The sequence below is a fragment of the Aspergillus pseudotamarii genome, assembly GCF_009193445.1.
Source record: "Aspergillus pseudotamarii strain CBS 117625 unplaced genomic scaffold BDV38scaffold_3, whole genome shotgun sequence".
NCBI lineage: Eukaryota > Fungi > Ascomycota > Eurotiomycetes > Eurotiales > Aspergillaceae > Aspergillus > Aspergillus pseudotamarii.
Genome location: NW_022475017.1, coordinates 635933 through 658152, shown reverse-complemented (window position 1 = coordinate 658152; position 22220 = coordinate 635933). Strand labels below are relative to the sequence as shown.

At 48.2% G+C, this 22220-nt stretch overlaps 10 protein-coding genes across 10 annotated transcripts; 5 read left to right on the top strand and 5 right to left on the bottom strand.

Moving 5' to 3' along the window:
• Positions 1 to 33: 33 nt before the first annotated feature.
• Positions 34 to 1434, bottom strand: BDV38DRAFT_277783 (uncharacterized protein; the record flags this gene model as incomplete). Its single annotated transcript, XM_032058567.1, has 3 exons — positions 34 to 433; positions 483 to 1069; positions 1123 to 1434. The coding sequence occupies 3 exons, from the start codon at positions 1432 to 1434 to the stop codon at positions 34 to 36; spliced, it is 1299 nt and encodes a 432-aa protein (XP_031919036.1).
• Positions 1435 to 2671: 1237 nt separating this feature from the next.
• Positions 2672 to 4446, bottom strand: BDV38DRAFT_95432 (uncharacterized protein). Its single transcript, XM_032064186.1, has 5 exons — positions 3957 to 4446; positions 3839 to 3906; positions 3411 to 3790; positions 3289 to 3353; positions 2672 to 3237 (listed from the first exon to the last, which is right to left on the bottom strand). The coding sequence occupies exons 1-5, from the start codon at positions 4144 to 4146 to the stop codon at positions 2771 to 2773; spliced, it is 1170 nt and encodes a 389-aa protein (XP_031919035.1). The 5' UTR covers positions 4147 to 4446; the 3' UTR covers positions 2672 to 2770.
• On the bottom strand, positions 4447 to 5894 carry BDV38DRAFT_95423 (DUF3632 domain-containing protein). Its single transcript, XM_032064185.1, has 3 exons — positions 5330 to 5894; positions 5217 to 5280; positions 4447 to 5163 (listed from the first exon to the last, which is right to left on the bottom strand). The coding sequence occupies exons 1-3, from the start codon at positions 5645 to 5647 to the stop codon at positions 4748 to 4750; spliced, it is 798 nt and encodes a 265-aa protein (XP_031919034.1). The 5' UTR covers positions 5648 to 5894; the 3' UTR covers positions 4447 to 4747.
• A 7-nt stretch (positions 5895 to 5901) lies between these two features.
• BDV38DRAFT_234330 (uncharacterized protein) lies at positions 5902 to 7363 on the bottom strand. Its single transcript, XM_032053231.1, has one exon. It carries the CDS (start codon positions 6997 to 6999, stop codon positions 6004 to 6006), a length of 996 nt encoding a protein of 331 aa, XP_031919033.1. The 5' UTR covers positions 7000 to 7363; the 3' UTR covers positions 5902 to 6003.
• Positions 7364 to 7728: 365 nt separating this feature from the next.
• BDV38DRAFT_277779 (uncharacterized protein) lies at positions 7729 to 9635 on the top strand (the record flags this gene model as incomplete). The annotated part of the gene is made up of 6 exons (XM_032058566.1): positions 7729 to 8127; positions 8193 to 8607; positions 8657 to 8717; positions 8786 to 8882; positions 8937 to 9537; positions 9595 to 9635. The coding sequence occupies 6 exons, from the start codon at positions 7729 to 7731 to the stop codon at positions 9633 to 9635; spliced, it is 1614 nt and encodes a 537-aa protein (XP_031919032.1).
• Positions 9636 to 11417: 1782 nt separating this feature from the next.
• BDV38DRAFT_95387 (M20 family metallopeptidase) lies at positions 11418 to 13093 on the top strand. Its single transcript, XM_032064184.1, has 3 exons — positions 11418 to 12253; positions 12318 to 12628; positions 12692 to 13093. The coding sequence occupies exons 1-3, from the start codon at positions 11718 to 11720 to the stop codon at positions 12883 to 12885; spliced, it is 1041 nt and encodes a 346-aa protein (XP_031919031.1). The 5' UTR covers positions 11418 to 11717; the 3' UTR covers positions 12886 to 13093.
• Positions 13094 to 13730: 637 nt separating this feature from the next.
• Positions 13731 to 15360, top strand: BDV38DRAFT_234319 (Nitroreductase-like protein). Its single transcript, XM_032053230.1, has 3 exons — positions 13731 to 14320; positions 14386 to 14500; positions 14569 to 15360. Exons 1-3 carry the CDS (start codon positions 13985 to 13987, stop codon positions 14775 to 14777), a joined length of 660 nt encoding a protein of 219 aa, XP_031919030.1. The 5' UTR covers positions 13731 to 13984; the 3' UTR covers positions 14778 to 15360.
• BDV38DRAFT_95297 (uncharacterized protein) lies at positions 14891 to 15388 on the top strand. Its single transcript, XM_032064182.1, has one exon. It carries the CDS (start codon positions 15038 to 15040, stop codon positions 15311 to 15313), a length of 276 nt encoding a protein of 91 aa, XP_031919029.1. The 5' UTR covers positions 14891 to 15037; the 3' UTR covers positions 15314 to 15388.
• A 255-nt stretch (positions 15389 to 15643) lies between these two features.
• Positions 15644 to 16627, top strand: BDV38DRAFT_277776 (RTA1 domain-containing protein; the record flags this gene model as incomplete). The annotated part of the gene is made up of 2 exons (XM_032058565.1): positions 15644 to 15830; positions 15903 to 16627. 2 exons carry the CDS (start codon positions 15644 to 15646, stop codon positions 16625 to 16627), a joined length of 912 nt encoding a protein of 303 aa, XP_031919028.1.
• A 197-nt stretch (positions 16628 to 16824) lies between these two features.
• Positions 16825 to 21569, bottom strand: BDV38DRAFT_277775 (P-loop containing nucleoside triphosphate hydrolase protein; the record flags this gene model as incomplete). Its single annotated transcript, XM_032058564.1, has 15 exons — positions 16825 to 17557; positions 17618 to 17698; positions 17757 to 18187; positions 18242 to 18426; positions 18474 to 18538; positions 18587 to 18637; positions 18694 to 18765; positions 18834 to 19032; positions 19079 to 19321; positions 19375 to 19537; positions 19600 to 20300; positions 20370 to 20603; positions 20660 to 20939; positions 20970 to 21220; positions 21275 to 21569. 15 exons carry the CDS (start codon positions 21567 to 21569, stop codon positions 16825 to 16827), a joined length of 3984 nt encoding a protein of 1327 aa, XP_031919027.1.
• Positions 21570 to 22220: the final 651 nt, after the last annotated feature.

Sequence of the window (22220 nt, the reverse complement as noted above, 5' to 3'; positions counted from 1 at the left end):
AGCCAAAGGACCGACGTATATTCTATGGACCATTCAATCCACAAAAGGCCTTACTTTCCTGCCTTTCACCAATTGATCATAATATTCTCGGACTGTGCTGCGGCCTTTTCCTTCAAAATACTTGGGCCCGAGATCGGCTGTCTCAAACCCCTTGGGATAATACTTCTCCCCTTCATCCCCAGGTAGTGGCAGTCCGAACAACCGACTAACCCACGCCGATAGACCCCAGCGGTTCAATAGGGTGGGCTGAACGTAGTATGGTGCACCACTCCAGGTACGCACATAGTGGCGACCATGCTCATTGGCGTCCTCGGAGAACACATCCAGTCGGAGGAAGTTGGGCCGTGGCAGAGAAAGATATCGGAGGTAGAGCCTGCGAGCAGCGACCAAAGAAAAGAAGATGCCATAGTATATGCCAGATGGGGCGTCATACCTGACTCGTTAGCATCTCGCTACCAAAGCTCGCAGCGCACAAGACTCACATCATTGCCACCCGTAGTCGTTCATCCATCATGCAGGAGGCAAAATTCACGCCGACACCCTTCAGCCAAGCCGGCAACGCATACACCAGAACGTCCATAGTCTTATCCGCGACGGCCTTATTCTCCGGGCTAGGCTTCATGTACTGCTCCTCGTATCGGTGGCTCCATTCGGTCATCTCTTCAAGGAAATGTAGTCCATCTCGGAATCCCGTCTTCGCAGATGGCAGCTCCGCGAAGTCAATCTCAAGTTGCTCCCCTAGGTTTTTCCAATATGTACCGATGGCACATTTCTCAAGTTCGCTCATGGAGCGCCATTCGAACATCTCCACAAAGCGGATCGGCTCGGTCGCAAACAAGCTCAGAGTATATAGCATGTCGGAGTTGAGAATACTACCGCTATTGCGATAGCCGGTGTGCAGGAACTTGGTTCGCGCGATGGCAGTCAGGGCACGGTCGGAGGTGGGCTCAAAGGACATGAACTGGCCGATGAGTGCACCGGTGTCGGCATAGCGCTTGAACGAGGTGGCTGGGTCGGAGAATTGGGACGTCTTGAGTAACAGTTTGGAGATCGTGGGGATACCATATGTCTGGTCGGCCAGTTAGTATTCATCTGGGTCGCATATCATAAGGGAGTATTCACTCGGAAGAGCGCAAACTGTAGGGCCTTGAGAGATATCGTCGGGAATTCCAGTTGGAGAACCTTTTTTTGAATGGCCCAAGCATCATGGTCGGTCATGTAGGCCATCCCTTGACGGGTCGCGTATTGGCGATACTCGCGATGCAACCTCCGTAGTCTCTGAAACCGTAAACAAGCCACCAGGATGAGATATGTTGCGACAAGACCTGCCGATGTGGCACCGCGTCGTATAGGATTCCCCCACAGTACTCCCAACACCCTTCTAAATGGGACACGCTTGGATAGCGCAACTATATGAGAGACGTGGTTCTCCATGGTGAACATCGATTTGTTCGGACAGTGTTCTTTGACGCCACCTAAGACCCATGAGATAGCACGAGAAAGTCCATTTTATACTCCCCGCCCGCACCTTCCATCTTGGAACCCCAATAAGATGAGCACATTAACAATCCTCCGGGTGTGAGTCCGTCTCTGTCAGGCCACCTTCTTGCAGTGAAAGTAGAGTGAGATGGTGTAGCTGTATCAATCATATGCAAAGTATGCTAACTTTACGGCGGACCGAGGATGCGGAGTGCGGGGACGGTTTTGTCGATCAGCCGTGGAGGGCACGAACGATGGCTGCACGAACAGTTAAACGGCGCTCTCAATACCCGTATCTCCGTGCACTGTAGCAAATCATCAGAATGATATTTGTCGGATAGACGAAACCGACATCATACGAGGAGTCGATCAGTGAGATCTGAGCCTTAATTTTGCCGGTGTCTGAAGGATCTACCGTAGAAAAGCCGAGAGCCTATCAAGCAAGGGCATAGCATTGGGCCTATGCACGTATGCCTGTCTTCTGACTGGTCCTAAGTAGCACAGCGAGAGTTTGTGCTGCACGACTAAAGCCTATAGTGCAGGTCATGAGCATTAGAACCCTCGGTTATAAAACAACCAGACGCTAGCTATTAGCCTGTTGGATATTTGCATGATAGCACATCCGACCAGATACCACTGGCAGCGTATCGGATACGGTGGGATATGCTAGAATCGTAGTCTTATCACAGCCATGAAGTAGTTATCAGGCCGAGGCCAGAAGCCGAGCGTGTTTCACAGGCGTGAATTAATCACCGAGTCCAGAACGTCATACTCTCACGAGACAACCAAGATTACACTTTTCCAGTGTGTCTGTTGACCTTTTCATGTACCCGTGGCAATGGCCTTAGAAGTTTCTAGGCATGTTCTAGGTAACTTAACCATCCATGGTTGCAACTCACGTTTATGTCTCTTAACTTATTCAGTCAAAGATTCCACTAGGACTACGAAAGTCGGCTATCGTAGAAATGTTCCGCAATCTTATTGATCATAGGTATCATGCGTTAGACCTTCGAGATCTCTCAAATTGTCTTAGATCTAAACGATCAATAATGGTAATGGACATTGAGACAGACCAAGATTTCCACCAATGCTGAGTCAACCTGCGCCTCTTGCATGAAATGATTCTGATAGCTCGAGTCTTCCGGCTCGTGCCACACTGAAGAGCAAGCAGGCCTGCCAATATATAGTTCGTTTCAGCCTGAAGCCCTAACATTATTGATGAATTGCCTACCTATTCAAATAGTGCAATCATCATCGGTATAGAGATCAGTGTCTATGGATAGCCAGCATCTCAACTGAACCCAACGCCACTAAAATCAACATTCGACATATCATCAGACATCCGTTTCTCTTCTGAGACTGTCGGTAGCATCCCTGATGTCAAGGACGATCTACCAGCCTGTGGCCAAAGCACTTCACGATCATGAACGTCCCGACTGATAGTCGTCTCGACCCTGATAAAATCCCCTGTCATGCTTTCTCTGCGGTCGCGCACCTCCGCAGCTGACGCAGGATAGGCCTGTGCTCGCACCTCGGAGCGACCGTCCTGGGAGAAGTTCGTGCAGTGCTTTTGAAATGGCCAAGATTCAGCGCGTTGGGTACATTCCGCTGTCATCAAGCGACCAATGGTTTGGCAGTAGATCCTCCTACAGGTATCGGTACAAGGTTGGAATAGCGGGGGCATAAGAACGATTGAGGCGCAGACAATAGCAACATCAATTTCGAGAAGCGTCCAGATTCTTTCTCTTGTGCTGCTTGCTGGGGTATGTCAGCGGAAATCAGGACTAGATTGCATGTCGATATATTCACCAGTTAGATTGTTTGTTGGGTAATATCTGAACTCAATCAGACGCATAAGACTAAAAGTACAAACACTAGTGGTGGTCAGTACATAGCACGTGCCAATCTGTTGAAGTAACTTATCGACTTACATTCCACCCATACTGAACAGAATGGTAAGAAGTACCTTCTTTCGTGGGGCCATTTGCAGTCGCCATAGTACAGCAAAAGGGATGGCCAACAACATTATATCTTGCAGGAAGGAGACAGATCCAGTTGCCATGAAAAGTGCCTTCTCTCCACTTATGCAATGGCCCTCGACTTCCTTATTCCAAAAATACTGCAGTGGCCAGCATTGGAAAGTATTCGCAAAAAGAGCCGCCAACCCCCAGGCGACAATAAAGACAGCGAGGAATAACGTAAGAGAAAGCATTCTTTTCACAGATCCCAGCAACCGACGAAGAAGGATAATAATGGACAGCTTGATGCAAACTTGAGCGGCTGGCCAGAATTCTTGGGCTATCCAATACATCTACTAGCAGTAAGTGAATGTCCCATTTCAGTGGTAGACACCTCATACCATTGCTACCCGATGAGCAGTCCTCGGCGGCAGAGTCGAGAGGTCTATTCCAGCGCCTTCCAATGCCGCTGGTTCAGTCAATTAGGGTGCCGTAGCCCATAGGAGCTGGTGCACGTACCGATCACGGTTGTTATGGTAATGCCATAAGACAATACCAGTCCAAAGCCTAGGAATACATCGCTGGCGTCAAACTTCCCGGTACTGAAGCAATGACTATACAACCGGAGAAGGTAAAAGAGCGTAGCTACCACAGCCCCAGCAATCGAGAGGGCGATGAGTAGCCGGCTCCAATATTCAGGACTGGTCATCAGCTACCAGCCTGCTCCATTCGTAGCCAGAAGAAATCCCCAGGACAGTATCGTAGTAGTAATCTCGCGTTTGGTGGCAGAATTACCACTTTCATTCATCAGTCACCTACATACCTCACGTACAATCGACAGTTTTGACAAATATACGCGGTGGGATTGCCTGTAATAAGGGTTCCGATCGTAGCATCAGCAGTGATCACTTGGGTCTCGTACAGTGGTTGTTAGAAGTTAATCAGTGTTCCTATCCTTCTAGAAGTCGTGATGTCACGCTTTTAAGGCCCGGTACTGAACTATGGACCGCTGAAAGGTCAGAACAAAAGCATACTTTTACTGATCAGAGTATAACCGACTCAATGATTGGCTATCCACAAATCCCGGGCCGTGGTGCAGGTAAGTGTAGCTTTTTACCAAGCTGTCTCATACCCGATTAGGGTACTGGTAGATATCGGGGAGGTCTCATCCAACGTTCCGCACCACCATCCGACTCACATTTGACTTCGTTGATTGATGTTTTCCCTGGTTCAAGTGATAACATGTGAGGACGGAAGCTGCTTCCGCATGAATTGGGGATCGCTGCACTGGATCTACGATTCCGGTATTATCAATTGCCTTCCACCTGATCCATCGCCGTCTTCGCTGTGCTCGCAACCTGTCCGACGTCACCCCCTTGATCACTAATCTGGCTCAGACGTTTCTTCCAGAAGTTCCATCGTTCAGGGCACAACTTTGCTGGTCCTTGGTACAACGATCCACCAGCCATAATTCGCTCTTCCTTGTTCTCTGTAGCCATAGTTTCCTGTCGCAAAACCGGCCCACCATGTTTAAACCATTCTCTAGCCACGGCCATGTCGCAGTCCGCCTTCCTCCCCGACGACTCTTCCTCGAGAGCATCGCGGAGAGCCCATACGGCGAGAGCAACCCATGGTGCGAGGCTGATGCTGAGTAGACGTGCGACAAAAGAATTTAGGTTGATCCATTCTTTGATTTTCTCTTCGGCTTCGCTACCGGTAGGGATGACTGAGATATATTAGTATACTTTTCTTTTCCGCCTATTATCCGTGAACACGTACGGTTCCAGGCTTCTCTCATTTCAGGCCCCAAAAGTGGTAGGTCCACCCAGAGTTTCGTATCATTCTAGAATTTTTAGTCCAATCCAAAGGGATCATGACACGGGACCACTCACCCCCCAAATCTGTATCGTCGTAGGTGGGATCTCGGTCAGCGCTTTGACAAGGTCCACTAGCCGTTCCTGCGACGGGCTATCACATGGAATCTGTTTCGCGACATTGATGACGATATTCCAGAATTGCCAGAGCAGATTCTCTAGGCCGTCCACTTTGGAATCCGACAAAAGTGGAGCTGCGAATCCATGGATACGCTGCGCCACTGCGGAAGCTGTGGTGGAGCTGGAAGGTTGGGCATATTCATTCAATATCGCAAAAATCTGATTCTCCTGCTCTGAAGGCGATTGAATTCTCGAAGACAGCGTTAGAGAGGCCATTTTACGTAGTGTAGGTTTTTTCGTGAATGCCGAAGAGGACACGAAGGCAGAAAGACTGTATTTTATAACACCAGCTTATCAGGGCGGGGTTTATCGCTTGATTGTACGCATGAATCATAATGCGCCTTCTAGCCACGCGCTGATCTGATCTGCAGCATCGAGTCGGTGTGATTGGGGCTGGTGGTTTTAGTGTCGGTCGATAGACTCCATCTTACTAGGGCATGCTTGGCAAATGTTGGTTCATTGGTCTATCTGGCAAGAAGCTGCATATTAGTCGAATTCACAACAATACATGATATCCAATAAGAAATCAAATGTTTTTCTTCACCCTACACTTGCAGTATTCCGACGTCATATCAGATTTCGGCATGTAACCCTGCCAGGTTCAATGACATTTCCCACAACTGCGCCTGTTTTGCCTCATCATACACCCAAGGGGCGTATCCCTTTCCAACAGTTCCAGTATTCGGGTCATATTTCACTGCGATCTGACAATCCTCGAGATATTTCCCGCCCTTTCCTTCTAACTCCTTTGCTACCGCGGCCCAAACGGTGGTAGCAGCCCCGTGCTCTGAAGTTTTCCACACACTAGCAATCGCATCATCGTTATCCCATGCGTCCTGCTGTTCTTTGGTGACGTATTGCTGCAACCCAGACCTGATGCCACCGGGGTGGACACTAAAGCCGTGAAGACCCTGAGATCCATATCGTCTCTCGATCTCACTGGCCGTCCAGATGTTCGCTGTCTTGCTCTGACCGTATGCCATCCACGGCTCATAGATTCCCTCCAGATTAATATTATCCAAGACAGGTTCACCATAACGATGTGCCATGGAAGAGACATTGACAACGCGCGAATTGAACTCTGGGGTTGAGGAAGCCAACAGGGTAGGCTTCAACAGGTAGAAAAGCGTAAAATGGCCTAAGTGGTTGGTACCGAATTGAGTTTCGAATCCATCTTGCGTCCGACCCTCCGGTGTCGCCATGACCCCTGCATTGTTGATCAGGATGTTCAATTGGGAGCTCTTGGAGAGGAAGTCCTCCGCACAGGCGCGCACGCTGGTCAGTGAGTCGAGGCTAAGGGCTAGGAGGTGGACGTTGGGTTTCTTGACAAGGTCCCCTAACGCTTTCTCCGCCTTGTTCAAATCACGCGCTGTGAGATAGAGGGTAGCCCCGGTGACAGACAGAGCACGGGCTGTGTCGATGCCGATACCCGACGAGCAGCCTGTGATGAGGATGACTTTGTCCTGGAGCTTGCCTTCTAATCCATTGCTCTGGACGATCTCCAATGCGGTCGGATGGCAGTTGGCACCGCCTTTGGAATTGTTGAGAGAGCCGTTGGTGGTGGACATCTTGACGAAATCGTTGGTTTATTGGTTATAGGGAGTGGGTTGTGCATATATGTTGCACAGGATATATTCAATCTGAGGTGTTCCAGTCAATGGCTCTACAAAGCATGGATTTGTCGCCCTTTTATATTCTGCAATATGCCTAACGTCATGTCAATCAATCGTACAGCTCCATGGCGGAGTTAGATCGTCCTTAAAGCCGCCAGCGTCGTGAATAGCATCATCTTGAGGGTCCACAAAGAATGGATGTGGATACACGTGCGGCCGCACGCTACGGCTGACTAAACTTACAAAACGGTCAAAAGATGAAATCTTGGCGTTTTACATAAAGCCACGTGTTCTAGGGTAAAGGAAGGGCTGCGGTAGCTATAGTGTCATGATTGTTTTCTGTCCCTATATCCCAAGATCCAGCCCCTATTATACATTCCTAAACCAACCAGTAGACTAGTAAAGCAATTCAAGTCGTGCAAGCAATTCGAATAATGTAAGCCCTTTGAAAAGATTCCAATTCACGCAGTTCAAGGAAGTTGAGCCATTTGAGTCGCCATTTAAAGCAATCTATGAACTCGTAACTTGTTAGAATTAGCACTCAGTGGTGCGTGGCTATTAGTATTTTCTTGAGATTAACTATTCTACCCTTGCCCGCCCGCATCCGCACCCGTACGTCCGCCAAGTCTGTCAATTTCGGCCGCATCGGCCGTCAGTTCTTCCTCGACGTTCTTTCTCAACGTCATGGCAGATCAGCAAAAGCCTAGCTCGCGAGCTATTAACGCATGTCTCACCTGCCGCAAGCAGAAACGGAAGTGTACGAAAGAGAGACCTAAATGTTCCGTCTGTCGGAAGACTGGGCGGGTCTGCGACTACACCCCTATTGGCAGAAGCGCCGCGACAGCTACAGACAATACTACTGGAAGTCCAGATTCCCAGGAAACCGGTGAAAATGCCGCTTTCTCCAGCAGAAGCATTCATCTGAGCGGATATGAGTCAAGTACAACGGCTGTTGGTTCCTCGATTACGAACGGTCTCTCCACTCTGTTTCTCGACTCCGATGTTCCTCGGGATCAAAGTTACCCGGAATCCAACCGACACATCTCTCTGCCGCCCGAATGCCTCCGTTATCTCCGGAGTCCGGTACAATTTCGACATGAGGTTGATGTTTACTTCAATAGTGTTCACACGTTCTTTCCTATAGGTAGGAATCACCGCAAAGGCGGACTTGGCACCGGGTTATCTGCTTGATCGAGACTGAAGCTCGTTTCTTGACAGTTTCCAAATTGCGGCTGTACCAGCAACTTTCGAATGCGGATCGTATAAATGACCCTGATCTTGGTCTTCTATTAATAGCGATGCAATTGCACACGCGGTCATGTAGCGAAGTTGAATCTGGCGATGCAGAACTTTACAGATCTGCAAAGGCTTGCCATGTGTATGTTGAGAGCAGCAATGTCTTCTCCATAAAGGTAGTGCAAGCGTTGCTGTTGATTGCATTATATGAGATATCGAATGCTATCTATCCCACGGCATATCTGACAGTGGGGCATTGCGCACGACTGGGACATGCTATGGGGATTCACCAGCGCAGTGATGCGCCGCAGATGCTTAACCGAGTAGGTGTGTATTGTCCACCCACCCGTATGTTCTCGTGTGCTTAAGAACACAGGCACCTGGGTCGAGCTTGAGGAAAGACGTCGCACTTGGTGGGCCGTAATCATATTGGACAGGTAAACTCTACCAAACAGAAACCTATGCTGGTTGGCAGACCACAAGGCGAACTGATGGATTTGTCTAGATATGTCAACCTAGGCGGCAGGAACCGCCCACTTGCGTGTGAAGATGCACAACCAGAGGATTTACTTCCTGCAGATGACAAGTCCTGGGATCGTGGTGTATACATCAACCCTTGTACCAAGCGGGCTAAGCATGTTACTAAACAGCACTAGGAAATCACGGTAGTGGAACCGCTCGCAGTCCGCGCCAACACGACAATTGAAGTTTGTCCGTTCACACGAACCTGTCAAGCAGCGCACGTACTCACCCGTGTACTTGGTCATTTGAACGATCGCAACGCCGACGTCGACTTTCGATACAAAGAGGCGATGCAGCTGCATCGCACCGCCCAGGCACTATCGTATACACTCTCAAACGAACTGGAACAATGGATCGAGAAAGTATACGACCCAACCGCGCACCTTCCACTGTTTTCTGCCATTGGAATCTGTTACAGTGCGTCACTCCTCCTATATGACAGATACTGTTGTGGCGGTATTAGTGGGGTAGCAGGGAATGTAGAAGTACAACAAATGGCGCTCTCCAACATCAATGAGGTATCTGGGGCTGTCCTTAATTTCGCAAAAAGCATTCGCTCGGCCATGGATCTTGGTGGGGCTCTCAGAATGAGTCCCTTGGTACTTGACTGTCTGTATCAGGCTGCGGCAAATCTTATGTGGCAGAGTCGCGAGACCGGAAATTCAGACTTCTTAAACATGGCGAATGAGATCCAGAATGTCCTCGAGGTCCTTGGGGCGAGATGGAAGGCCCCCCGTAAGCTATACTACTGGACTACTCGCCTACTGTTTTATGCTGACGAACTGGGCTTAGGCGCGTATCTGTCAATTCTTCAAAATGGTGGTCATTGCTGACTGCCTCCGACAAGAAATCCCTGCGCCGATGTCATTAGCCCGTAACATGATTAGAAGCTTAAGCATGTCATGAATTACTATCTATTGGTCTTAATTTCCCGGCGCTGTATGATTTACAATATCATGGAACCAGGGGAGACATGCGGGGACTTATGACGCGACGCTGAGGTCGGCCTAACGCTATCTTGGCTCAAATCAGCGTTCAATATACTTTTAGGATTGATCGGGTGTTGAAGTAAATGGCAGATACCAGCAAAGAATTAGGCTCGAGCGCCTGGAGCATGACCAGATTTGTAATAATAGAGCAATAATCGCTCTAGGAAACGAGCACGCCACAGGGTGTAAAAGTCAGGATCAGATGATACTCGAAGCTCACATGAAAACATGACACATCCGATGGTCTGATTCATAGTACGATCCCCCGATTTGCTCAGAAGGCTTTTATTCGCCCGGGCCGTTTCGCCTTTTCATATTATCATCGCATGACCCAGAAGTCCAGGCTGTCGCCTGGGTAGGCTTCGGGGGAGAAAGCCACAAAGGATGTTTGTTTCAGGGGTATAGGCTATTGGCAGATGCTGCTTTGTGGCTGAAAATCCCCTTTCATGACCCGTGGTTCTGCTTCTTAGTTCCTATCATTCTATACAAAACATCCATTCTACACCGATCAATTCCCGACGGCGGCCGAGATGCATCGTCGATCATGAAGCAGTAATCTCAGCCCAGTGAATGGCTCACTAGGGCTGTTTAGTAGCTATATTGGGATAGCCCATATCGTCCCCCGTGCTCTGCTAAAATGAAAGCCACTGATGGAGGCAGTTGATGCCAAGACCAAATCACCAAATCGATACCCCAAGCAAAATGTGGCTGCTCTCGTCAAATTGTTCTATGCTATTAGAACCAGAACCTTCCAGCATGTTAGTTAGATGCTGGTAGTACTTCCAGGTAATTTTTTAAAAACAAATACCCTGTTACTCCATGGATGCTTTCGCTGGATTTGCTGTCTTTTACAGTAAACCTTGCCATGTTGGGGCACACACGAAAGAGAGTTAACCAAGTTCAAGATTCTGTTTCCAAATGCTTGAACAACCCTTGAAGTTCAAACGCTGTCAATGCTTACCAGTTTCACCATTGCGTAAAGACCTTCTTCCATGGAAATCAAAATATGATGTTGCAATGAAGGGATAGTAGCAAACACTATTCGAAACTTTCACCTCTAGGCTTGGATCATACTCTGACCGTGTCATTCCCGGTGTCTTACTCCTTCTGTCTTGTCCTTCCTGCTTCAAGTGTGGTCTAACTTCTGCCTCAACCAGGGCTCCATATGAGAGATTAGTTGGACCAATGTGGGGTATCGACATATCTGGTGTTCGTGGATGCGGTCGACCCGTGCTTCGGGGCTCAGGGCACTGGGTGTACAACGGCTGTAAAATGCTGGCAGCCTGACATTCGAGGTGTGTATATTGTTTAATTGAACTTGGCATTTCAAACCTTTTCTGCTAGGAAAGCCAATATTGGTCGCCACACAAGACCAATCAAAGACAGCACCATCTGTAACGGCATACTCAGAAGGTTGCTCACACATTGGAAGAATATCCAATGTAGCAGGAGCTCATACCATTTGAGAACGTTAGTCAACAAGCTAATCGATCTCCTGTAGCTCCAAAATTGGGAGAAGGCACCAACATCGTTATCATTTTACTCAAGCTCTGCAGCATCCTAATTAGTTACTCGGTACCATTTACCGATCAAATACTGCTTTTTGTCTCAGGTCTCTCAGATGAGGCACTCTCTCTGTCTTATTTCATGCTCCATTGTAGCCGCTCTTTGGTCCTTTCCAATTGTTATTTGCAATTCCAGTTGTAGCTTTCGCGTTGGCTTTTCGATGTCTTTTGTTGTCACAGACAATTACCTGAATAGGCATCTCTTATCTTATCTTGATCCGATCCGTTCGGTCGTTCGGACCGATGCCCGATGACGACATGGCATATTAAATCGATTTCCGCATCCAACAAGAATCGTTCGCGTCACTTTTAGTTCAACGCTTATACGATCACTAAAGTTAACACGATATTGACCTGGAAAATGGCCACCGACACTGTCGTATCACTCCTATCATCGCTGATGCAAACCCAGAGTACAAGTGACCACGAACAAGAAATCGCCCACTTCTTAGACGACCACCTCACTAGTCTCGGTTATACCGTCGAGCGCCTTCCAATTGCCGAAGACTCAACCAGAGAAAATGTCTACGCCTATCTAGGCACCCAGCGGAAGACCCGCGTATGTCTCACATCACACTTGGACACCGTTCCGCCCTACATTCCACTACGAATCGAGGGATCTACAATCTATGGGCGGGGCGCATGCGACGATAAAGGTCCCATGGCAGCGCAAATATGCGCTCTAGAAGAGCTGAGGGCAGAAGGCGTTGTCAAAGAAGGCGACGTGGGGCTATTATTTGTCGTCGGGGAAGAGAAAGGTGGACCCGGCATGATAGCGGCGAATAGCCAGGACCTCAGCTTCGAGGGTGTCATATTCGGGGAACCGACCGAGGGGAAATTAGTTGTTGGACATAAGGGTCATTTGGTATTTGAGTTGATCGGGGAGGGCAAGGCTTGGTATATATCTTCCTTTCCTATCACTTCGGCACCTGTTTTGGCTTGCTAAAACTAACGATGACAGCCATTCTGGTTATCCTCAGCATGGGGTGAATGCTAATATCGCACTTATCGAAACGCTGAATGACTTGGTTAAAGCGGAATTTCCAGGCTCCTCGCTGCTTGGGCCATCGACTTTCAATGTTGGGAAGATTGAGGGCGGCGTGACCTATAACATCGTCCCGGAAACAAGTAAAGCGCTTTGTGCTGTGCGCGTTGCGACTGATATGGCTGGGATAAAACAGATTGTCTCGGATATTGTTGCCCGACATGCAAATGTTCGACTGGAGTTCAAATTCGAGTATCCTGAAACCTTACTAGATCATGATGTTGAAGGTACGCTCAACGTTGGGTCTTGCTTGTTACTTGTAGGAGCAATGGGCTGACACTTCTACTTAGGATTCGAGACTGCCCCTGTTTCGTACGGGACTGATGTTCCACGATTTAAGGGAAACCATAAGAAATACCTATATGGGCCAGGATCTATCCTGGTCGCACACGGAGACAATGAACAGATCGAGATTGACGAGCTTGTGGAGAGTGTTCAGGCGTATAAAAAGCTGACGATTCACGCGTTGAATTCTGCTCGGTAGACAGGTCAACTTCGAGGGACATTCCCAACTATTCTGTCTCCTTTCGTCAATCGTTTTGGTATCACTGTCCCTACGTGCTGATTATGACGTCCTAATGTGAATTCCGTGAGGCATATGTAAATTACCAATGCTCTACCCTGGGATGTGATCGAGAAAGGTAGTAGTAGGTTTGAAACAAAATTTATACTATTTTGCATTCGCCTGGAATTACTTCGCGCTTAAAATGGCAGCATTTCAAAATTGCAGACGTTGTATGGGGTTATTGTTGGATTGTTGGTCAAATATGTATTTCTGGCGCCCGCATCAACTGCGAAGTCCCAAAGGGGAACAATCGTAGGAGACTTCTTGATTATTGACTTCAAAATTAAGACAGGCTGATAAGAAGATTAGAGAGCTGAACAATCATCATAAAATCAATGTTGAGATCTGTTTCTCTCGTACTCTGTGCACTCATAATCATTAGAAATCACTCATTTCAAGGGCCGTGCTCAACCGCTTATTCAGCGGGTGTCGGCCATAGTGAAAGGCCGGCATGTCACGTGCAAAGGAGGGACCCTAACATTATTCTCCTTGAACAGTGACAAAGTCTGGCCAGGTACAACTAAGAATAGCATTAATCGGCGTAAAAGGCCCGATAAGATCCAGGGGCAATTATTCAGCGTGAGGGGGGTCAGTTAAGCTCAACAGGGGCAGCCTTGTGGATTGGATCTTTGTCAGACTCAACGTGCGGTTATCCGTAATTCCGCACTTTTTCCATCAGCAGTGGCACTGAAATTCCGCACAACCAATGAGAGGACGGGAGAGATACTCTCGCCGCTTATAAATTTCTCCAGCGGTCTTACAAAGCCACATTTGCCGATAAAAACGGATCTCAACGAGACAACGTGATTGGCGACTGATGGGACCATCTGAGAGAAATAATTAAGAATTTTTATGGAAATGGAACTAAATCGCGGGGTGCCAAACAATCTGCGATGGCGAGATTGCATATATATAAGATCTCAATTCCCTCTTCAATACATCCTCAGATCTCATTAGCTTCCTACCGAACACTCCTCTAACAGTTATCACCTCTTCAATACTCATCAACACCGTCACAATGGGCTCCGCTCAGGTCGAATTCAAGAACCCCTCCACCAACACTCTCCTCGAGTTGGTTAAGGCCCGCCGTACCTACTATGGTCTCAAGGCTGAGAGCCCCATCTCCGACGATGCTATCCAGTCCATTGTTGAGACCTCCGTCCTCCACGTGCCCAGCTCTTTCAACACCCAGACCTCCCGTGTTGTTCTCCTGTTGAAGGAGGAGCACCAGAAGGTTTGGGACATTGCCATCAAGGCCATGGAGGGTCTCGTTGCCGCCGGCACCGTCCCCAAGGAGATGTTCGAGAACCACACCAAGCCTAAGCTTGAGTCTTTCCGCGCTGGCTACGGAACTGTACGTTCGATTTCAATCCTTGTCACTAGAGCGTGAGAAAAGCCAATACTAATGTAATTCTCCAGGTCCTCTTCTTCGTCGACTACGAGTCCCTTGCTCCCATTAAGGAGAAGTTCGCCATCTACGCGGACAAGTTCGACCCCTTCGCTCTCGAGTCCAACGCCATGTCTCAGTACCTTGGTATGTTCCCATCCTTGATAAATTATCCAACCGCATATGTGGTTAAACTCCATACTAACAACTCCCAGTCTGGACCGCTCTCGAGTCCGAAGGTCTCGGCGCCAACCTCCAGCACTACAGCCCCCTCATCGACGCCGACATCCAGAAGACCTGGAACCTCCCCGCCTCCTGGAAGTTGGATGCCCAGCTCGTCTTCGGCACTCCTACCGGCGAGGCTGGCGAGAAGACTTTCGCCCCTCTTGAGGGCCGCTTCAAGGTCTTCGGCAAGTCTGCATGAGTTTCACGATAGAACTACTCTTTATGGTGTAATTTGAGCGTTACAGCCTAGATTTCAATGGCATATTCTTATAGACTTCTTTGGTTCTGTTATTTAAGTAATGTTCTATGTAGGGGGTTATGCTTGGCCTGCTGCTATCATTGGCTGAGATGGTGTTGGTTTGTTAGGGGAGTAGCTCCACTTTTATTAGATGTCCACCTTGGATAACGGCCGCTCAGTGATAAAGACCTTCACCTTAAATCGGGTCCATAGTCTATGGTATGACTTCATGTTTCGGGGTGCACTTTACCCAATGGGGCAGTCGTATCAATAATCGCCAACTCGGGATACCTACCAATGCCTCAAAGGCAATAATAAAAAGCGACATGGATCAACAAAGAACACACAGCCTAACCCAGGCAACAACAAACGATCTAAAGCCAAAAAAAGCATTCAACCAGAATAGTCCACCAGCAAAGCATCAACCGTTTCAAGCCCATAGCCCGCAGCGCAGCGATCGGCATGCAAATTCTCACGCCACAAGTAGGTATATATGAAACCGCAAACAAGATTCGTTCAAAACCCAATAGACCCACAGAGTAACATTGAAAATCATCACCAGGAACCAAACCCAAGCATAGCTAAAATTAGGGTTCTCCACCAGGGGCGTTTGGATCCCTGCATTTAAGCTTTTCCAACAAGCTCCACTCGTATTCGGGAGCAGAATTCCCTAATCCGGTAATATTGTCGTTTTTCGATACGGACGGCAAGATCAGATATAAATTCGGGATGGGGATTCAGGTTCTCATGAAATGGACATATCTTCCTCCCAAGTCTTTTGATTGACACCCAGTATCTTTGCACATTGACCAAACATCTCAACGAAAATGGACTTCACATTCCACGAAGGCGTAAACGGCTCCGCGCCCTGGGTCGAGTTCTACCCCTACAACCCATCTCAAACCGCTGGCTATGCCTTCATGGCCATATTCGGCATAACGACAGTCGCCCACATCATTCTGATGTTTCCATACAAAGCGGCCTATTTCATTCCGCTAATATTAGGCGGAGTATGTACGTACACCATATACTACCCTTCCCCCCTACAAGTTATACACGACGAACACCACTAACAAATATAATCAGGCGAAACATTTGGCTACTACGGCCGCGCCTGGTCCCACAATAACAGAACCCTGATCAAATCCTGGGCCCTCCAACAAATGCTCATTCTCTGCGCGCCGCCCTTCGTCGCCGCAACAATTTACATGGTACTCGGTCGCATCATCCGCGCCTTCGATGCCGAGCACCTCTCCCCCATGCGAACTAAACGAATAACCGTGCTCTTCGTGCTAAACGACGTTATCTGTTTCCTGACCCAGCTCGGCGGCGCAGGCGTCCAGATCACAGGCGATGTCAAGGTCATGGATATCGGACGGAAAGTCGTCCTCGTCGGACTTGTGTTTGCGCTTGTGGTGTTCCTGGTGTTTGTTTGGATTGCGTGGGTGTTTCATCGGAGACTAGCTGCTGAGCCGACGAGGGTGACGGCTGAGAACCCGGATTTGGGCTGGAAGAGGTATATGTGGGCGATGTATGTGAGCTGTTTCTTTTTGATGGTGAGAAATTTGGTTAGGTTGGTGGAGTTCGGGGCGGTTAAGTCGGCTTTGAATCAGCAGGAGGCATATATTTATGTCTTTGATGCCGCTACGATGTTTCTTTCTATGGCGGTTTTGGTGTTTTGGCATCCGGGATTGTTGATTAAGAAGGCGAGACGCGCTGGGGAGGCTGGGAGGTTGTGTGCTGGTATGGAGGAGGGGGAGAGCGGTGATGGGGTGCCTTTGGCTGGGTATAAGGGGTATCAGAGGTGTTGATTGTTGGGATGTTTTTATAGGGTTTGGGCGTTTCTGGTGTTTAATTTGTTTCGTTTTGCTTGATAGTGGTCTGGAGATTCTAGTGGATAGACTATGTGTTCCTTTGAAATGTAAAGACTCTTCATGAATGCTGGTGTCAATCTTTTTTATAAGGATGAGTTCCACCATAATTTAATTGGAGGCTATGCAATGTACATCTACGGTAACCCTGTCGTGCAGATTTTGGGTCCTCTGCCTTGTCTATCTTCTTGCACAAGGCCTGCAGCAGCTTGTGTATGCACAACTATCTCAGTCCTCCCTTCACTCATCCAGGTCACCGCGTCGATATCGTCCCGGAAATATTTAACCATACCACTGAGTCGATGAGCGACAATAATCACCGTGTATCCTTTCTGAGTAAATTCATCCTCTATAATATCTTGCATAACCGCTTCGGTGCCGGGGTCGAGCGCGGACGTAGCTTCATCCAGAAGAAGGATAGGTCTGCGTTCTGCTACAGCAACCTGTGTCTGAAGGTCAGAGTATCTAGAATCTGTGGAAGCCCTTCTGTGAGCAAGTGCGCGTGACAGTGAAAGCAGTTGCTGTTGTCCTGCCGAAAGTGGTGGGAGTGAGGACATCGGAAGGTCTAGCAGAGGTTCGGCTGCAGAAGGTCTTTGGTGGTTAAATTTCGAGAAATGACAGAAATGCTCCCAAAGTCTTGTCTTCTTTAGTACTTCTATCAGCGTCGCATCTGGGAGACATTCGTCTGGGTCAAGGTTGAAACGAAGAGTAGCTGCTGCCAGGATGAAAGGGTCTTGTGGCACGGTGATGAAGCAGTGACGGCGGAGATATGTCTTGGAGATTTTGGAAGTGGTGATGTTGTCAATCGTCACCGATCCGTGCGGGAGGTCCAGCAGACGAAGGAAGGCAAGTAACAATGTACTCTTTCCGCTATATTCGAGTGATGATTCGGTCAGCCTGGCTCATGTAAAAAGGACATGGTGGTCATACCTCCCAGTTCTACCGCATATGAAAAGCTTCTGTCCGGCATTAACCTTAAGGGAGATGTTCTCGAGCGCAAGTTTTGGCGGACTGGAATTTCATTAACTTTCAAAGCGAAGGACCACATCCGACCTGAACTTGCCTGTACGAAGCCTCCAGATCACGTACAACAATACCCCCAGAGACCGGCCAATTAACTGGTGGAGACAAATTCTGTTCACCAGTATTTTCTTCCTGAGGTGTCTCCGTCACAACGGAACGCAACCGCGCAATTGCTCCAAGAGAGACCTCTAATGAAGTCCATGCCTCGACAAGCCGGAGCAGGGTTGAATTGGCAAGGATGATCATATTAAGAGATAGACCCACGGCCGTTGCTCTCTCTGTCCCCTGGGATGTCACGGCTAGAGCTACGAGACCCAGCGCGACCACGGCGATTAAGAGGTCAAGAACAAGGTTCAACCATCGTTGAAGGCAAAAGAGTAAATATGTCGGTTTTTGTGAAGAATCGATCATACCAACTATGTCGCTAGTATACTTCTGCTGCCATCGCAGAGCACGTATTGTGCCAAGGCCATCGACCTGTTGCTCCTAATTAGTGTGATAGGACTTGCCGATCGCAAGGGGAGCCCATACCATTTCGACAAAGTTCGAATAGAGAGCCGACTTTGACTCGATCTCGAGAAAACGGAGCTGCCTCGATGTCCGCAAGTAGACTCTCTGCACAAAGTAAACAACAGCCAAGCAAATGGGTAGTGTGACAGCCATCGTCGGATTAACGACAAAGAGTATTGCTGCCTGCACCAAGAGCTTGAAAACCTCTATAGTCTGATTAGAAACAACATCAACTCCGGAACGGGCTACTTACGAGTGCCCAGAACCTGAAACGCATTTGGTAATTGACGGTCTACGAGCTGGATATCCTCTGCAAACCTTCGATGTGTCAGCTCTCGCATACAGATGACAGGGGCGTATCCTCACCGAGTTAGAATGACTCCGATATTATTGTCTGAGAAGTACGATAGTGGAGCCCTATGTGCATCTCACGTCAGGATACGACTAAAATCCACAGGTTTCTGATAACAAACCCGACTATAGAGTCTAACAGCCGGCTATGTAAAGCAGCGCCTGACTTTGGAGAGATCCTCATACTCGTGGACCTTGTATTATCAGCAATCGTGTGTTGAATGACTAGAAGGTATTGTCATCAATTTTAATGATTGCTTACCACATAGTACCGTTAGTAGAAATCCAGGCTACCAAAGCTAATATCAGATAGCCCCCCATGTAATATGCTGCCTTCTCCTCACCGGCTTCGGCCCACCACTTTAGCCAGTACTGAGAAAAGGTTATAAAGAAGGAATATGATGCAGTGCAAATCAACATGAAAAGACCATTCCAAACGCCCATTGCATTGAGGTAGTACGCTGGAGGACAGTTAGCCAGCATCAAATTAGATGGGTCTATCCTTACCATAGAGCTGTAAGTCCCCACTCTGTCGTATTAAATCTTGGGCTGCATCAACCCTGGAGCATTCCTGTGTGTTACCGCCAACTCGGCCTTCGGCCTCCTGTAAGATATCTCTATATTCTGGCTCATCGGGCATGAATTTGGATATTTGTTGGGTATCGTGCTGTAGCTCATCCCAGGAGCCTTGTAGCTGAACTTTAGCGTCCGATAGTACTAGAATATGATCTACTAGCGGGAAGTATTGGGCTTCGCTTGGTGAGTTTCAAGGCCAATATAATGTAGAGGGATCATTGCCCTACCAGAGTTAGTTATAACTATTGCTGTTGTACCATGTTTTCGAAAGATGCCGTCGGGACCTAACAGGTTATGAACGATAGCCTCCTCTGTTTTGCCGTCCAGAGCTCGGAAGATGTCGTCAAGAATTACGATCTCACATCTAGCGTACAAAACACGGGCAAGAGCCTTGCGAGGGTTAGTATGTCAGGTGGAGGTCAGACAGAAAGATACTAAACCAACAGACGTACCACACGTTGTCGCTGGCCACCAGACAGATTGAGACCCGGGTACTTGATCTCGGTACCATCGCCATCTGGTAGGGCACCTAGATCTTTTACCAGGTCAGAAGCAAGCAAAACCTGCTCGTACCAAGTTTTGTCAATCCGAAGGCCACCACATATAACCTCCTTGATACTGCCACTTGGTAGCCATGGCTCCTGGGCACATACGCCGATGCGCTTAGAGGACGTGTAAATCGCACCACTGGAGGGAGACATTTCCCCGAGTAGCGCCCGAGCTAAAGTTGTTTTGCCTGACCCAACGGGGCCTGCGCACATAATAATTGAACCGCTGGTGATTTTAAAGTTAAGCTGCTTCAATGTTGGCTTAGATGTCTGCGGATATTGAATGGTCACATCGGCTAGAAAGATGGCTACCCGCTCTTCAGTTTCCGTAATGTCCGAGCCGACCTGAGCCTCCCGTATGTCTAATCGGCGGTCTTCGTTTGTACCGCGTATCAAGTAATTTGTAATTCTTTCAGAGTTTGCCAGCGATGCAATGATGCGAGGAACAATAGTCATCACCATATTTGCAGGGTGGGTAACCATAGCGAGCAGAGCTATAGATGTGAAAGCTGTTTCCGCGGGGAGGACTCCATCAGATTTGGATCTTGTGAAAAGTACATAAAATACCAATGTTATCACTGGTGTAAACATGCCTAGGGCGTTGGCTGTGACCGTCAGGTGAATAGTGAGTATTGATCCCATTCAGACCTCTAGTCATATTGTTCGCGACTTACCACTAGCATTGTATGCAAACATCACCCATCGCAATCGTATCGAAGCTTGTATTTCCTTGGCTCGGAGACCAAACAGTAGCGTCTTAACAGACTCAGAGATACCAAGCATCTTCATACTTTTGACAGATTGAAGCAGGCTTGTCGTGACTGCCATCCGTTTCTGCGTGGCGGCGTTCCAATTTCGCTGCCGCGGTTGCAAATGGCATGCTACGTACGCGCTCATCCCGGATGAGCCTTTCTTAATATTAGTGCTAGAAGGCACGAGGATAAAGTAACATGACAGCACTTACAGCATACTCCGACTAGTGGAACCAAGCACAACCAGCCGGTTAGACCGGCTAACAGGGTTGTACCGATGATTACCTCCAAACAGTAGGCCCATGTTTCGTGTAGCATATCCCCAAGTGTGCTTAGAGCCTCTACGTCAACACTCATGAGAGTTATCGGTCCGCCGTTGTCATGGTGTCTGCTTCCAACATGAAGCGCTCTATGGTGAAGGAGTGCAATTAGAGTGCCGCGAAACATGATTTGTAGCCGGTTTAGCTGATGGTGGTACACCGCGGTACTGATCTATGATTCAGTTAGCTACGAGTAACGGACATCTAGGATGTCAATACTTCCCGCCAGTCCAAAATAAATCGTACCAGCCATAACAATCAGCCAATAGCCATAGTTGGGATCATTTTGGTTTTCGCTCTGATTCTTAACAAACCGAACGGTGGCATTGATTAAAACCGGCTGGCAATATCGGAAGAGGATCAGGAATAGCCGAGGAATAATCGCTAATATAAATGGCCCTCTCGTAAATCGTAGCAATGTTACCGGTAATGTGAATGTGGTTTCTGGCTTCCCTGAGTAGGGATCAGCATTCGTGACTACCATGTTCGGATGGAGCAGGGACTCACTCCTTTGGTCCCAGGCTCGAAGAATACCCGTCCGTAGGTGTTCCAAGCTCAATCTTCTCTCTAGGTCAGGAATATCTAGCGGCTTTAAAATACGTGTATAGCCTTTTCTAAGGATAGGGTAGATCCAGGTAAAGCATATCTTTCCAAAAGGTCCAGCTAGTTCCTCAGGCGATAGCTCCCTTGAATGGGGCATTAGGAATGGTTCCTTATTCCAAGATCCAAGGGAAATAAGGGCTGTCTTTAGTAACGCTAGCCAGGCAACTAGGCTAATCGGAAGCTGATATTGGAAACTCATTTTGGGCGCAGTCAGAAACAGAACATCCCCGATCAGGCTTCCCACAAGGTATAGTAAAGTGACGCACGAAGTGCGAGTTGCTCGACGGTGCTCCAAGAATGACAGCATGCCTAACAATAAGAAGGAAACCAAGGAAAGCGCAGCAGATAGAAAGTTGTTTTGCAACGTTCCTGCAATCTCAGTTGGAAGCGGAAAGAGGCAGAATACTTGGGAACCAAATGCCGCCATGTATAAAACCTGCAGCGCCGGTCAATTGATAATCGAGTGATGCTTCATTGAATCTTAAGAATATTGATACTGACCATCTCCATGTATGTTCGACAGCTCGGAAATACCTTTACTTTCTTGTGTCGTAGTAACCATAATTGAGTTACAGCACTCAGGATAAAGAATAGCGATATTGATATTGTGTAAGAGCGTAGGAATTGAGACATCCATGGCAGTCTATGCAGCGAGACGTAGTCCTTCTCATTTTGGGCTGTATCCAGGAGTGCGCTCTGCTGAGATCCCCGACGTAGGCTCCCCCAGGGATGAGGGGCACTCAATCGGCCGTTAGACAATAATTCGAGGTTCATGTAAGCGTATAGTGCCTAGCTTCGATATTGTATTATGCTGAAGGGGCTATCATGACACTGCCGCGTGCACTGCAAG

Bases quoted from the DNA above. Each gene is read 5' to 3' on its own strand.
- BDV38DRAFT_95432 (XM_032064186.1), bottom strand. From the start codon at position 4,146: ATGACCAGTCCTGAATATTGGAGCCGGCTACTCATCGCCCTCTCGATT. The intron at 3,907-3,956 runs GTACGTGCACCA...TGACTGAACCAG, and splicing joins TACCATAACAACCGTGATCG to CGGCATTGGAAGGCGCTGGA. The intron at 3,238-3,288 runs GTGAATATATCG...GACATACCCCAG, and splicing joins CCCAACAAACAATCTAACTG to CAAGCAGCACAAGAGAAAGA.
- BDV38DRAFT_95423 (XM_032064185.1), bottom strand. From the start codon at position 5,647: ATGGCCTCTCTAACGCTGTCTTCGAGAATTCAATCGCCTTCAGAGCAG. The intron at 5,281-5,329 runs GTGAGTGGTCCC...TAAAAATTCTAG, and splicing joins CGACGATACAGATTTGGGGG to AATGATACGAAACTCTGGGT. The intron at 5,164-5,216 runs GTACGTGTTCAC...AATATATCTCAG, and splicing joins AATGAGAGAAGCCTGGAACC to TCATCCCTACCGGTAGCGAA.
- BDV38DRAFT_234330 (XM_032053231.1), bottom strand. From the start codon at position 6,999: ATGTCCACCACCAACGGCTCTCTCAACAATTCCAAAGGCGGTGCCAAC.
- BDV38DRAFT_95387 (XM_032064184.1), top strand. From the start codon at position 11,718: ATGGCCACCGACACTGTCGTATCACTCCTATCATCGCTGATGCAAACC. The intron at 12,254-12,317 runs GTATATATCTTC...TAACGATGACAG, and splicing joins ATCGGGGAGGGCAAGGCTTG to CCATTCTGGTTATCCTCAGC. The intron at 12,629-12,691 runs GTACGCTCAACG...ACTTCTACTTAG, and splicing joins ACTAGATCATGATGTTGAAG to GATTCGAGACTGCCCCTGTT.
- BDV38DRAFT_234319 (XM_032053230.1), top strand. From the start codon at position 13,985: ATGGGCTCCGCTCAGGTCGAATTCAAGAACCCCTCCACCAACACTCTC. The intron at 14,321-14,385 runs GTACGTTCGATT...GTAATTCTCCAG, and splicing joins TCCGCGCTGGCTACGGAACT to GTCCTCTTCTTCGTCGACTA. The intron at 14,501-14,568 runs GTATGTTCCCAT...AACAACTCCCAG, and splicing joins CGCCATGTCTCAGTACCTTG to TCTGGACCGCTCTCGAGTCC.
- BDV38DRAFT_95297 (XM_032064182.1), top strand. From the start codon at position 15,038: ATGACTTCATGTTTCGGGGTGCACTTTACCCAATGGGGCAGTCGTATC.